The sequence below is a fragment of the Morone saxatilis genome, unplaced genomic scaffold (genome assembly GCF_004916995.1).
Source record: "Morone saxatilis isolate NCDOM2014 unplaced genomic scaffold, NCSU_SB_2.0 Contig10, whole genome shotgun sequence".
Taxonomy (NCBI): domain Eukaryota; kingdom Metazoa; phylum Chordata; class Actinopteri; family Moronidae; genus Morone; species Morone saxatilis.
Genome location: NW_023339652.1, coordinates 12,467,153 through 12,480,921, shown reverse-complemented (window position 1 = coordinate 12,480,921; position 13,769 = coordinate 12,467,153). Strand labels below are relative to the sequence as shown.

The window sequence follows — 13,769 nt, the reverse complement described above, 5'->3', positions numbered from 1 at the left end:
TTTGGATTTACAGCCTCATTTGAACGTGGTGTTTTGTTTTGAGCTCAGTCAGTTTGGAAAAGCCCGCCTCGCACAAGTATGTGGAGGCAAAAGGAAGGAGAAGTTTTAAGGCCGTATCCGGATATTCCCTCATCAGTGCCACCCAGAAGATCACAAGAGAACAAGTGGCAAAAATGCATGTCATTTTTTCCCTGTTTGTGAGTTTGGTTACAATTGTTGCACCCAGAATTACACTGTGATAAGCCAGTGATGTTACCTCTTGGGTCAGCAGGTACGAACATGCACCCTTCCATTCACAGAGTGAGGCCGGAGTGCTCAGCCGAGTGATGTTGTGTTTATGATGTTACAGTCAGATTACATTTAATTTTCACAGAGTTCTGATAATCATAAACTGAAACTACAGATGTAAAATCCCACATTGATCTTTCCTGATAAAGAAATACGCTGTTATCTGTCCAAGCTTTCATCTAAAATCTTGTATAGGTGTGGTACCATCATGGCAGAGTCAGATTGCCTAAAACACACAATCATATGCCTTTTGATTTCATTCAATGCAATAATGTTGTTGGAATGTATGTTTTTGTATTTGCCAACGTTTGTTGTTCAGTGTCCTGTTATGTCTATGTAAGTCTTTCTTTCTTGCATTCATTTGTCTTTCTTACTTTCTTTTTTATGCAAGCAGCACAAATGTTATTCTAGCCATGCAGATAGTTAAGGATTTATAATCTGTAAATCGTAAATCGACAGTTACTCATTTTCTGCAGAATTGCTAGGCAAATTAAAAATGGATTCAGTTTATTCCTGGCAATGTGGAGAGCACCGTGTTAACCTTTATCAAGGGAAGGACATTTTAGAGAAATGAAAACCATTTAGAGGCCTTCTCTTTTGTATCTACTGAAACTTTCCTGAGGGCCTTGAGGAGTGTGTTTTGGGGAAGATGTACTAATGACTTCAGTACTTCAAGTTTAAAGTTCTGTCTTTCGCCTTTACTTGTTGCTGCATGACCTGATGTCTGCCTTTGTACATGGTTTGCCAGCTACAAGGTGTGCTATCTGAGCTATCTGGGTTTTTTTGCTTTGTCACCATGAGCTATAATTATACTTAACAATATCAGCTGACCGTCAAATTGACTTATTTCCTCAACGTGACTAAGTTATGATGAATGACACTGATATAGGTAAAGGTCATGCATTTTTTCATAAACACACATGGACATGTTTTATCATTAATGCAAGAGGATTCAAGTCATTTCTGCTATGAGTAAGCAATATGTAGATTTTGGGAAAAAGACCAGGAGAGCCTATGGTGTTTTCAGTCCTAGTGTGGTAAAGCACATAAATACACCCTGTTTTTCACTTCCCTACTTCCTGTAACTAATTGTGTCCTTTGAAAGAGAACATTATTTGTGGTGTTCTACAGTTGACTTGCCATGTTTTATATGCTTGCTCACTCTGCATTCAAAACCATCTAATAAGGAAATGTGTTGCAGCAAGAGACTGACCCATTTAGAGTTTTACAGTAATACGTTCCTCGTTTGTGAAAGCCTCGTCATAGGGTGTATCTTGTACTCGTGCATGCCTGCAGGCCTTCACAGAGAGGCCTCTGTTCTCTTACTGGTATAGCATCTTATTTAGAGCAACATCATTTGCCTATGTAAACCAAGTGGAAATCATTCCTTTACAGAGAAAGCCTGGTAAAGTGGAAGAGGAAGAGATTGTGGAAAAAAGGGAGAGATGAAAGTACTTTTGTCTGGAGCTCAAGCTTTGCCTAATTCCAAGCAACTAGTATATTTGGCTGTTTTCCAGACTATAATAGCAATTCAGAAGTCAATCCTTGCATCTGACTTATCAACCAAACAATGGACTGGTATCAATAGGAACAAATGGACCAGAAGGGGGGAAAAATACTGAGATGCAACTGGAGCCGCCCAGGACATGTGTGTATGTATAAAGGGATGATCTAACATTGGGCCTGACTTTAGGACCTTCAGCTCTGTAGCTTATTTTAAGTGGATGTAGTGACAGCCAAAGCAAAGCAATCATGGTCCCCAGAGAATGAATCCTAACAATTTTGGTGATCCTTTGATTTTTTCATAGTACTACCAGCAGGTCCAAGTTTCACATGTTGGCATGTTAACATGTGAAACTAAGACAATGTACATGGTAACAAACCTGCTCAACACTGGCATGCTAGCATGGCTGTAGACTTACAATCCAGTCTCTTGAAATCCCCAGAGGATTGGTAGACCCCCCATGATATTGAATGCAGAAGCTGATAAATTTAGTTTATAGGAAATAACAAGTAAAGGTGTCACAAAAATGTGCAAATGGCCATTTTTAAATATTTTACATGCAACATACATACTTACAGTGAAATGTAATTTCATGGCTTAAAGATTTTAATATAGATCATGAAATTATGAAAAAATAATAAGTTGTATTGTAATGTTTGTCGAGCGGTGAATTCAGGAAGGAAGGGACCTTGAAACTGTTCAGTGAGTCCAAATTTCTTTATTTCCCTTTTTTTTGTTCAGCAGTGGATCAGTGCAGCTAATTTACAGTGAGGATCAGCTTGGCCCAAACCGAAAGAAAACAACAAACTGAATAAAAATGAAAACAAATGAAAAACAACTGGGGAAAAAAGATAACTAGAGGTATCAAAAAGAAAAATTAACTCTGGGCTATGCCCCTTTTAAGCTTGGGCCCCTGACAGCCAAAAATCCCCGTGGCCTGCTCAGCAACATCCTCTAAAAGTCCTGTAGCTCCTCCTACCCCAGGAAGCAATAATTAAGGAATCAATTAACTTTTTGCATACATTTATCTAATACCCAATAGCTAAGTTTTGTAAGTCAAAAGTGGAAAAAAGTCACTACACATATTAAAGGACAGAATCTCAGGGTTCCATCTTTCTTGGGGACCAAGATGACGAGCTGCTCCATTCGCTGGTGGATGACTAAATAACTTCCAGTTCCTCATCATTTCAAGCTCTCTGGGGCCGTTCTGGGACCTTGTAGACAGGCTTGTGAAGGGGCTTGGGATCCTTTAAGGTGATGTGGTGGCGGACAACCTCTGTGCAGCCAGGAGTTTCCCAGAACAGATGCAAGGGCAAGATTTGAAGAAGTTACTTCCTCTTCTTCTCCTCCAGATGGCTCAGGTCCACCTGTGGTTCCTCCTCTGGTAAATACTGTTCCACTGAGTCATGTTCCTCCCTCACAGCCTTGATGAACAGATAGTAAGTTATCAGAGGTGGAAGCGTGGGACGAGGATGAGCATGTTGAAAGTCTGCAATGGCTACTTGCAGGTCCCTCCTAGATCTCACAGAGCACATCCAAAGGACTTCTGACCTGGTGGGCATAAAGCAACTCAAAAAGCAAAAACCCCATCAAGGCCTGGGGGACCTCGCGGTATGCAAAGAAATGGCAGCTGTTTGTCTCAGTCCTTTCCAGTGTCTGACACAAACTTCCTGAGCATTCTTTTCAGAGTCTGGTTAAACCACTCAACCAAGCTATCTGTCTGAGGGTGGTAGGGGGTAGTCCTCAGTCTCCCAATCCCTAACAGTTGATAGGCCTGTGAGAGGGTACGGCTCATAAAGTTGGGACCCTGTCCGTGAAAATGTCCCTGGGGATCCCTACCTGAGAGAAATATTTAAGCAAGGCTGATGCTATCTGCTTAGCTGTCACCTCTCTCAAAGGGAAAGCCTCAGGGTATCTGGTGGCATAATCACTAATGACCAGAATAAACTCTTCACTGGGCCCACTATATCTACTCCTATGTTCTTAAATGGAGCACTAATGACTGGAAGTGGAACAAGAGGTACAGGGGCAGTAGCTTTTCCTGCTGTCAATTGACATTCTGGGCAGGTTTTACAGTATTCCTTGATATGGCTGTACATTTCTGGCCAGTAAAACCTTTTTTACTGCTCACTGAGGGAAGTAATAGAGGGATCCCTCTATGCCTCCTTAAAGATTTGACAAGAGTAGAATCTTCACGCTGCTGCTTAGCAACGTCAAAGGGTAATGAACCTCCCTGCAGTTCAGGGGTTGAAATTTCTTGCTGTCTCTGCGTCTCTAATCTGCCCTCCTGTGTGACTATGGCTTCTCATACAAACTCTTCCTCATGGAAAGGCATGAATTTCAGCGTGTTTAGTGTTTAGTGGATATGGGTGCTGTTACTGGCCCTGTGTCAGGTGTCATGGATGGCTGTCTGCTATGTTGCTGAACCCATTGGTGGCAGTGCATCAGGGAGAGGAGCAACTGAACTCTACTTTGCTTTGGAACGTGTAACTGCACCACAAAACCTAACATAGCAAAGACGGGTGGCTTTGTACTTTCTACAAGTTTCTCTGCTTTGTCTAAGCTGGCTAGGAGAGCTACTGACTGGACCACAGCCCTTAGCCATACCCTCAGACTTACCCCTCCAGTGTAATGGTAGGCCCCTGCACTTTTGTGTGCCGAAATATAGATGTCAACCATTTCTGCCAGGGTTTCAGCTGTTTTCAGGGGTAGCTCAAGACCTCCCTAACCCTTCCCTCCCACCAAGGTTGACTGTAATTTATGCATAAAATATATTAATTAAACCTGTGTTAATAAATTTTTCTGCCACATATGATCCACCTTTCAGTTGATATGGTCAGCATATTCTCTCTTGGTTGCTTATTTACACAGTCAGCAGATACAGAGCCCCATTGTCATTCACCTCGAGGCATGTTTCTGTCCTAATGAATGGAAATCTAATGGTTCTGCTCTCCTCCTAGTGTTTATCTTCCCCACCTCCTGAGAAATATATATCTGAATCTTCAGCTGCTAAATGCTCCACCTTATTCACCAACTATTCACTAACTTTGTCTGTTTTGTGCTGGGAAGGTAGTGTACAGTTGGTTTATTAGAAGTCGCTGCTGCTTGAAACAAGGTTGGTGAGAGCGGTGAGACTGAACCACAACAGTAGAATAATACAAACTGCAGATTGTAAAACTGACAGATAAACTGCAAAAGTGGGTGATAATTATATAGATTAACCATACAAGTGGCAGGTTTCCCTTTACTTAAAGTCATTTTGGCAGTTGCTAGCAGCTTTAGTAAATCTTTAATAAAACCTGTTGATATTCTCATGCACTGCCTCACGGTTCAAAGACGGAGGAAGAACACACATGAGGTTTGAACCAAAAGTGAAAAAGATTTATTGAAGTAAAAAACAAAGAAGCAGGGGCAGAGAGCAGGACTTACCAGCCCAGAAGCCCCCTCCACTCTGCTTGGCTTATTCTTGAAAGGGGAAGAGAGAATAGACCAAGCAAAGCAGAGTGGGAAGCAGGAGGGGTTGTCACAATATAACACACACATTATTTATGAGCTTTATAAAGGAAAATGTATTCTGGTTTTAAGAATGGTACATGTGGGTAATTCACCCCCAACCTGCTGAATTATGTAAGGCATCACTTCAAGGGAAACGCAGAGTAAACACTCTCTTGTCTGAACAAGTGAAAATAAGTGGTGTGAGAGCTTGTATGAACCCTCGTTTCTTGGAAACTTTCTTGCTTAAATACCAAAGGTTTGTTACCTAGCTGGTCGGGGGCGTATATGGGGTGTGGGCGCAATAAGAAACCCAAACACCTGTAATATAATGACACATATATAAATATTATTGTTTTATTTTTTTTTATTTTGATGGAGCTCCTTGTGGTGAGTGTCAGAGCAGAGGAGGTGATATTTTAGCATTTCCAACTGTCATATTACGTAATATTGTGAGTGATCTTTAAGGATTGGATTGGATTGGATGTGACTAATGTTTGCTTTTGCAACAAGGAAAAATACTTGAGAAAATGTAACCTCAACAACTGCAATTATGGACAATGCTGAAAAGAAGTGAAATATTACTTCCCTGCATGTAGGTTCAGTTTGAAAAAAAAACATAACTTTAAAAAACTGTAGGTTTTCTTTCATATTTTGCATTTTTTATTGAAAATAGAAATAAGAACTGAATATTTAGCTGCAAGCTGAATGAATTTTTAACTTAATACTCATTCACCCAAAGAGAAAACACCACACAGAATACATACGTAAACAACAACTAATAACTATAACAAGCATAATAACCAGCACTTATACAATAACATACATAACATTTGAAATGACTCTCCCAACATTGTATACTGCATTGAACAGAGAACTTATTTGGTTTATGTAACATTTTTACAGTCTTTTAATGCACATGGCAAGAAATGCTTTTGACAGGAGCAACACTCTTTGGTCAGTCAGAGATTAAGTTGGCCCTCTCAGTGTTCCCACATTGTGGTGAATCAGGTATGAGGACCCCTCTGTGGAGAACAGGCTGAGTTTGAAATGCAGGGACCTCACACTCACAAGCGGGATCTGTCAATACAAAGGAGTAGATTCAGGTTTTAGATATTTGAAAATGCTAATGGTCATGGTGCATGGTCATGAAAAGAAAAGTGTGATAATCTAACCTGTTTGCTTTTCAGAGATACAGCCTCCATTTCTTTTCTGTTTCCTCCTTTGATACACTGAAATGAAAAACCGGGAATCAGATGAGGAAATAGACCAATATAATGACAAATTCAGTGGTTGGTTTTCATTCAAATTAGTCAAGCATTTTGCACAACCCAATATATGCATGGTACTTGCAATTTTACAGACAGAAATTACAAGAAATATGTCTTAAAGCCCATATCCAGTCCATGCATTTTTGTATAATCACAAAGCTAATGCTGTACACTTTGCAAACACAAATCTTTCCCCAAGATACGGAAGGCTACAAAAACGACAGCTATGTTAATTCTGGTATGATTTGTACTGTAAGAAATTAAAATATGATCACCTTATACAGCACTGTATAGTTATTTTTGACATGATGTGTTTTGTACTTGATTACAACTACAATTATATGACCTTGGTGGAAATAAATATTTACTCAAGTGTTAATTTGAGGTACTTGTACTTTCTATATTCCTACTACTTTACACTTTTGCTCCTCTACAGTTCAGAGGGAGGGAGGGACCATTCTGCATAATGAGAACTTTTACTTTTTGTAATTAAAGTATATTGTGATGCTTTTAGTATTGCATTTTCCAGCCTGTAACATTTAGGAGGATCTATTGTCAGAAATGGAATATAATAACAACATTAGAACTCTATTTATTGTGGTTATTTCCTCAAGCAAGTCTGTAATGTTAGAGTGTGCATACCAGGCTTGGGACTGAGTGTAGTGTGGACACATGAACGGGGCCAAAATCAAGTGCTTACATATCAGAATGTCAACACATATAGGAGAATACTGCAAGACTGAGCATGCTAGTGTAATTTTCTACCTACCGGTTAGCAGTACATGAAGCACCAGAGTGACAATTATGATGCCAGAGAGACAAACACCAGCTGGTACAATGACCCAGGTCAAATCCCAAGGGGCTCGGCTGGAGTGCAATGATGGATCTGTGAAGAGAATTTACACTGTTATAGAATAGGCGTGGGAGCTTCTCTGACATGCTGGTATGAGTAAACCAAGAGATGGTGAGAGGATCACATGGATCACTAGAATTTAGCTCACCTTGCTTAGCATGGAGGGTGGCAACAGTTTTTGTACGTATTAAAAGCTGGAGCTACTGGCTCCAGCTTCATACAGTTTCTCAATGTTTTGATTGTCAATTATGCTTAAAGAAACTGTAGCTCAAATGAAAACAGTGCAACAAAAATGGTCTTCACTTTCATCAGAGCCTTTATGTTTATAGTCATTGCACATTAAATTTAAGTGGAGTAAATTATATCAGTACAGAGAATCCTTTTATTTCTTAAAATTATACCAAGAAACGACTTAAGGCAATTAGAAATTGCGTGACAGTAAGCATATGGTCTGTTAGTGCTTCAAACAACGTTCCAAAAGAAGAATTACTGGAAACCGTTTACACTTCAAACTAATGTGGCGCCTCAGGTTGTGAAGTAAGGACAGGCCCAGATTCGACAACACAGGATGTGACCAGAAGAATAAGAGAAGAGAAGAAAAGAGAAAAGAAGAGAAGAGAAGAGAAAAGAAGAGAAGGACAAATTCATCTCTAGTTTTTAAGGAGCAGTAGTCCAAAAAATCATACTTACTGCATTGCTTAAAACAGTGATTGACTGTGGCAGCAAACTTGACATCGAGCCTTTTCACCTATTCAAATACAAAACGAGTTGGTATTCAAAGTCATTGTCTGTCTAAAGGTAAAGGAACATGCCCTTTACCTGAAAGGATGTATTAACTACTACACCAACGTACCTGGAGACAAGAGTCACATAGTTCCTCCGCCAGGTTTAAGCCAACAGTTTTTTGTTTCTCCTGAAAAGCAGACAAAAGACATAAAAAAAACCTTTAGGAGCTTAACTGTGCAAGCATGTAAGTTGCCATGGTTGCAATCTGTTTTGCTTTTGTTGCCTCTTTTATGTGCTGTCAAACATGATGATTGACACTAAACTGTAACGCTTCAACAAAAGAAATAGATTACACGCTTAAACGAGCAACAAAACATGTTGTTGCACTTTTGATTGCATGAAATCAGTGTACTGGCAGATACCCAGTGATTTTTTATAAAACATTCATCTAAAGGCGTAATTACCTTTTATTGCTTTGTTTATAAGCTTTGAGATTACAACACCTTAGATAAAACACATGCAAAATGCTTCCATACAGGGCACAAGGGGTCAGTTAAGGTTTGATAAGTATTAAATGATGTGAATCATATGTTCTGGCCTAATTGGACACCTTCGATAGATTTTGGTACGATGAGTTCGACATCGTTCTCCATCACCAACATAGAAGACCATAAGATAATATCTTTTGGAATCTCCACTACTGGCACTTCCTCCAAATTCAAAGCAGCTGTGTGATTACCTACCACATGCATGGTGTGTGTTTCAGTGACCTGGCACGATCCTTCAGACCTCACACACAGGCCCACGGAAAATGTTGCAGAGATCTGTGACAACATCTTCACATCTTCGTGACCTTGTTTTTCTGTCACAACCACCTGCCACGCTGGAAATGATTGCTATTATTATAATGACCAATTCTTCAACACCACATTGCATAACGTCTGTCATTATTATTATTATCATCATAATCAAAATGTGGCTCTGAAATGACAGTCTGGTAGATTTACTGCCACAGAGTGATGTAGCGGTGTGATATGATTAGCAAGAAGTGGTACCTTGGAATCTGGCATCAGAAAAGGGACACCTAGTCCAGGTCTGAGACCCTGTCGTGAACTGAAAAAGATAACACAATTATATTTTATAGTGCTCTTCATATAAATCTCATAAACATAACCCTTTGTTCTAAGACCGTAATCTAAATGTACATCAGATCACCCTATTAAACAGACTATGCCCACAGAAAGCAGTACCTATGAACAGTTTAACAGCTTTAACAAATGAGTGCACAAAGTATAAAAAACTACACCAGTGTTTTGTTATGGTGGAGGAAATTAGTTTGGAAGACACTCACATTACTTGGACTTTAACAAACAAAACTGGATTTTAATCATCTTGAGTGTGAATGTTGGGGAGAAGGGACACAATTACCAATTTTCTAGGAGGGGAGGAGACAAGTCATATAAGTAGTAGTGTAACAGGTTGCTGTTGGCAGGGAGTAATAAGTAATAAGTGACACTGCAAATGACAATGACAATAGTACTTCTGCTTTGTGGTTGGGTTACCAGGTAACTCATTGCACAAATAAGCTGGAAAGGATGATGATTTGAATACAGCTTCCCCCTTGTTCTCACTTTAGTTACCAAAGTAAAGGCATAATAACACACTGTTGGTTGTCCTTATACAGAAATGAACTGGCTTAGCAGAGGGAAATGCTACTAGAATTATTCAAAACGGAGGCATTTGATTGTTTTCATTCAATTTTATAACCAATTTTATAACTATACTCTATACCACCAAAATAAGCATATACTGTATGTCGAAGGGAAAACATTTTTCTGCCATTGTCATGTATTCCTGCAGAATCTAAAGCTTCAAACCAGACTTAAGGAAGCTACAGTAGCCTACTGTGCCCGACCAATGAAAAGTTTGGCACTAAACCTCCGTTAACCCTGTTGCCAGAATTTGTGCAGAGCTAATTTAAACAGTTGCTGGGTTTAACTTCTTATTTAACGTACAAACATGAGATTGGTGTCAATCTTCTCATCTAACTTCTTCAAATAGGTGTATTTCCCAACATGTTGAACTATTCCTCAAACACAGAGTAATTTGAGTGCAGCATCATCAGTTACAACACAGCACAGAACAAAGAAAAAATACCTCGCTAGCTTCATAAATCCGGATTTAGTCCATGATTTAAAAAAGTGGTACTGTACCAACAATAACATGATTAATGTCGGCTGTATTGTTTCTCTACAGTGAAAATCATTAAGAGCCAGAGGGGTAAAGTGATCATTACCTTCATACACAGCTGAGGGTGTGGATCCACTTTAGTAAACGTTATCTGAAAATCAAAGATTGATGAAATGGTTATTATGACAGAACACAGAGCAGTGTTCCAACTAGTGTTTTGTTAAACCTGGCTTAATGCCACATTACTCCTGTTTTGTGTAGGTTCATACTTTAATTTCTTCTTTTTTTAGGTCAGCTGGAGTCAGCTTGCAGTTAGAGAGATTCTCTGCATCAGTGACTATTTTTGTATCAACAGAGAATTCCCTTCTCAAGTGACACAGCCTCGGGTTTAATCCACCGACGCTCTCTGATCAAAATACAGCCTGAGTTTCGTCTAAGGATTCCCAGGTGTTCTTGCAGCTCTACTACGTCAGCAGCTGTTTGGATATATATATAATGGGTGACTTATAATAACAACATGACTCAACATCGACATGAGCTGAAGCAAGAGGTTAGTAAAGTCGCTTTGAATCATTTTAAAAGGAAGGGGTTTTAAATTCCTGGCTATACTACACAGTTTACTTTAACATATAAACACTTTTCTTTGACATCATCTGTGCAAAATGAGACTTGCCGTGTGTTACTGCCGAAAAAAAAAAAAGCCGTCTTCAAAACTTCTGTCCTACATACACAGCATGCTCAGTAATTGAGGAAGATGTGGGTGGAGTAATTTGATACAGCTGACATCATGAGCCACAGTCAGATCCTCAAATAGTATCATGACGTGTTACAACTCCTGACACCTAGATGGTAACGCTCAGGAAGTCATAAAGGTGGGTATTTTTTAAAGGGAAGTAGGTAATCTGTGAGCTACAACCTGACACAAGACCTCCTCTTTTCTGAACTCTGTCGTCACAGAACTGCAATCCAGACTGTATCTGTCTGGCATGAAGACAAATTTCAAGTGATTTGTCACCATAACAAGCAGCCAGAAACCTTGCAAAGTAAACACAACTAACATGTACCTTTTCTCTGCTAACATTCTGGGAGGTGTGAGGCAGATCCACGCAGACGCTGTCCTCTCTTTCCTCACACAGTGCAACCACCGCAGTAACTGGACAGGCAGGCTCCCATGATAGCATCTCCTCCAGTGGATCAAAAGTAATTCCAAACCACAGTTCCTCGAGACCTGCGGGCATGTGAGGTCACAATCTATTCACATGATATGGTATCAGTTTTGAAGTACTAAAGCATGAACTCAGTTTATTACGGAACTGAATCTGACTAATATCAAACAGGTGACTCACGGTCTTTGAAGGGGCAGACCTGGACTCTGGGAGCATCCATCACCGCTGACCATCCCTGTGAGGAATTTCTTAATGAGATCAGACCCTTTTCCGAAACTTATTACTAATAGACACAGATTATAAGATAAGGAGTGCTGGCAGAAACTTTACCTCGATGCAGAGGCAGGGCAACGGTCGGGAGTATGATAGAGTGGCGCTCTTTACGGAGTCCTCCTTCTTAATCTGGAAAGTAAACAAAGCTTTAGAACATTTATACATCTTTCTTTAATGTGTGTGTGTGTGTGGGTTGGTGTTTTTACTGACACAAGCAAAAAGTTAGTTTTTGAGACATTAACCCCATCCCTGTTGAGACTACTCATTTATGAAGTGATTAATACTTCTTAATATTAGTTATGCATCAGCACTGCATTAGTGGCATAGTCACCTTTGCTCTCTTAACATTTGCAGGGTCAATGAGACGATTAAATACTTAACAAATATAAAGCAAATGACTCACTAACCGGTTAACAGGAGAAAGGCTTAAAGTAACAAAGGGCGCTCTGACATCCAAAAATCCGTAGCCTATACTAGGTTGGTTCATTTTCATAGAAGGCTAAATTGAGATAATGGTATTACCATATCAGAGGCAGGACTTTTGGTGTGCACAAAGTCGATCCTGTCACTAATGGATGGGCAATTTAAAGTTTTCAGTTCACCTAGCTTGCAAGCCTTTGGACTATGAGAGGAAGAGCAGCCCAGGTCTCTCTTGACATAAATCCCATAGTGCTGTTTAAATTCTTTATTCAATTTAACTGTTGCACACTTGCAAAACCTCTCCATTATGAAGGCAAAATTGTGTATAATGTCCCTTCATTTTCAATATTTTGCAACACAGACTGTCATTCTGATTCTCAGTTTCCAATAGAGAAACTAACCAGTGTATTGGCCCCTGTGCCAACGCAGATGAAATTCTTATGACACAGACGGATGTGGTAGTTGTGATTCTCCAGCATGTCTGACACACTGACATTCAGCTCCTTCCTCTGGGGGTTTACATCATACGACAGCCTCCCAGCTGAAAGAAACATGTTAGTGTGAGATTTCAAGCTCAGTCATAGGTACATGTGAGGGTTAACATTAGATGTTATTTAGCATTGTTGTGGCTTTTTCCAATATCTTCTTTTTTCTGGTCAAATATTGGGTAGTTTTACTTCTTCAGGTATGTAAAATGTATTAAAATAAAACTATGTCAGAGGAGAAAGTCACTCTCATTTAATTGATCAGGGCCAACCAACATATACAACCTATGAGAAGACCACTGCCGTGATATCAGGCAATTTAGGCCGTAACAATCCCCAAAAAAGTCAGAAAATTCCTGGAGGGACTGATGTACTGTACTTACTGATGCATTCTGGGACATGTCTTTGCAAGTCTTCGCTGATGCATTCTGTGGAAAAGAGTAATACTGTTTTAATTACTAATAGCCATGGGGACAAAGACTACAGCAATGTGACATAACTCCTGCGTGTGTAGCTTTTACATTATATCCACCTACTACATTTTTCTCCTTATGAATCATTTACATTCATCTTAACATAACTGGGGATGACTGGGGAAGTGTTTCTAATGTTGTTTCTATCAATTACAAAGAAATACTCATGAGCTTACACCATTTATTGACTTTAATTATTTACTAACACATTGCAGCTTAAGCTACTTAATTTCCTGTTAACAGTCAACAGACATGATCCCATCAGTGTGTGTTTGCATATGTTACAACACGCACAAGTTCTTACCCGGAGCTTCATACGTGCCAGTCCAGGTTATGCCACAGTAGCTAGGCAAAGTTTTCACTATCACTTTGACTTGCTGGCTCGGGGAAATGTCAGTGCAATCATTCTCAACCTCCACCTTCAGCAAAAGAGCAAATGGAAACACGCGAGTCGTCACACGTATGCCACGGTTCAGCAATCTCATCATGGAAATGATCTCATATATTTGGACCCGTATCAACCTACTGTAATGTCATGGTGCACAAAAATGGATTACGTGATTCGGAAATGTTTGCTGTCAAATTAGCAACTAGTCTGAGTGATGCAGAAAATGCATCACAAAATATT

At 39.7% G+C, this 13,769-nt stretch overlaps 1 protein-coding gene and 1 long non-coding RNA gene across 3 annotated transcripts in view; one reads left to right on the top strand and one right to left on the bottom strand.

The window, feature by feature from the left end:
• Positions 1-5,208: 5,208 nt before the first annotated feature.
• Positions 5,209-13,769, bottom strand: part of il17rel (interleukin 17 receptor E-like) — a 13,954-nt gene continuing 5,393 nt past the window's right edge. Inside the window, exons 5-18 of the mRNA XM_035679596.1 lie at positions 13,446-13,560; positions 13,052-13,096; positions 12,585-12,724; positions 11,821-11,892; positions 11,671-11,725; positions 11,389-11,552; positions 10,431-10,475; positions 9,190-9,247; positions 8,878-9,017; positions 8,262-8,321; positions 8,099-8,156; positions 7,325-7,441; positions 6,460-6,516; positions 5,209-6,364 (exon numbers count right to left, since the gene is read on the bottom strand). Of these exons, the coding sequence (XP_035535489.1) occupies positions 6,243-6,364; positions 6,460-6,516; positions 7,325-7,441; positions 8,099-8,156; positions 8,262-8,321; positions 8,878-9,017; positions 9,190-9,247; positions 10,431-10,475; positions 11,389-11,552; positions 11,671-11,725; positions 11,821-11,892; positions 12,585-12,724; positions 13,052-13,096; positions 13,446-13,560 (1,248 nt within the window). The 3' untranslated portion in view covers positions 5,209-6,242. The remainder of the gene's footprint in view (positions 6,365-6,459; positions 6,517-7,324; positions 7,442-8,098; positions 8,157-8,261; positions 8,322-8,877; positions 9,018-9,189; positions 9,248-10,430; positions 10,476-11,388; positions 11,553-11,670; positions 11,726-11,820; positions 11,893-12,584; positions 12,725-13,051; positions 13,097-13,445; positions 13,561-13,769) is intronic.
• The window catches only part of LOC118341354, an 8,572-nt gene continuing 5,529 nt past the window's right edge, over positions 10,727-13,769 (top strand). For both annotated transcript variants that reach the window (XR_004797424.1, XR_004797425.1), the window contains exon 1: positions 10,727-10,874. This is a non-coding gene — a long non-coding RNA (uncharacterized LOC118341354). The remainder of the gene's footprint in view (positions 10,875-13,769) is intronic.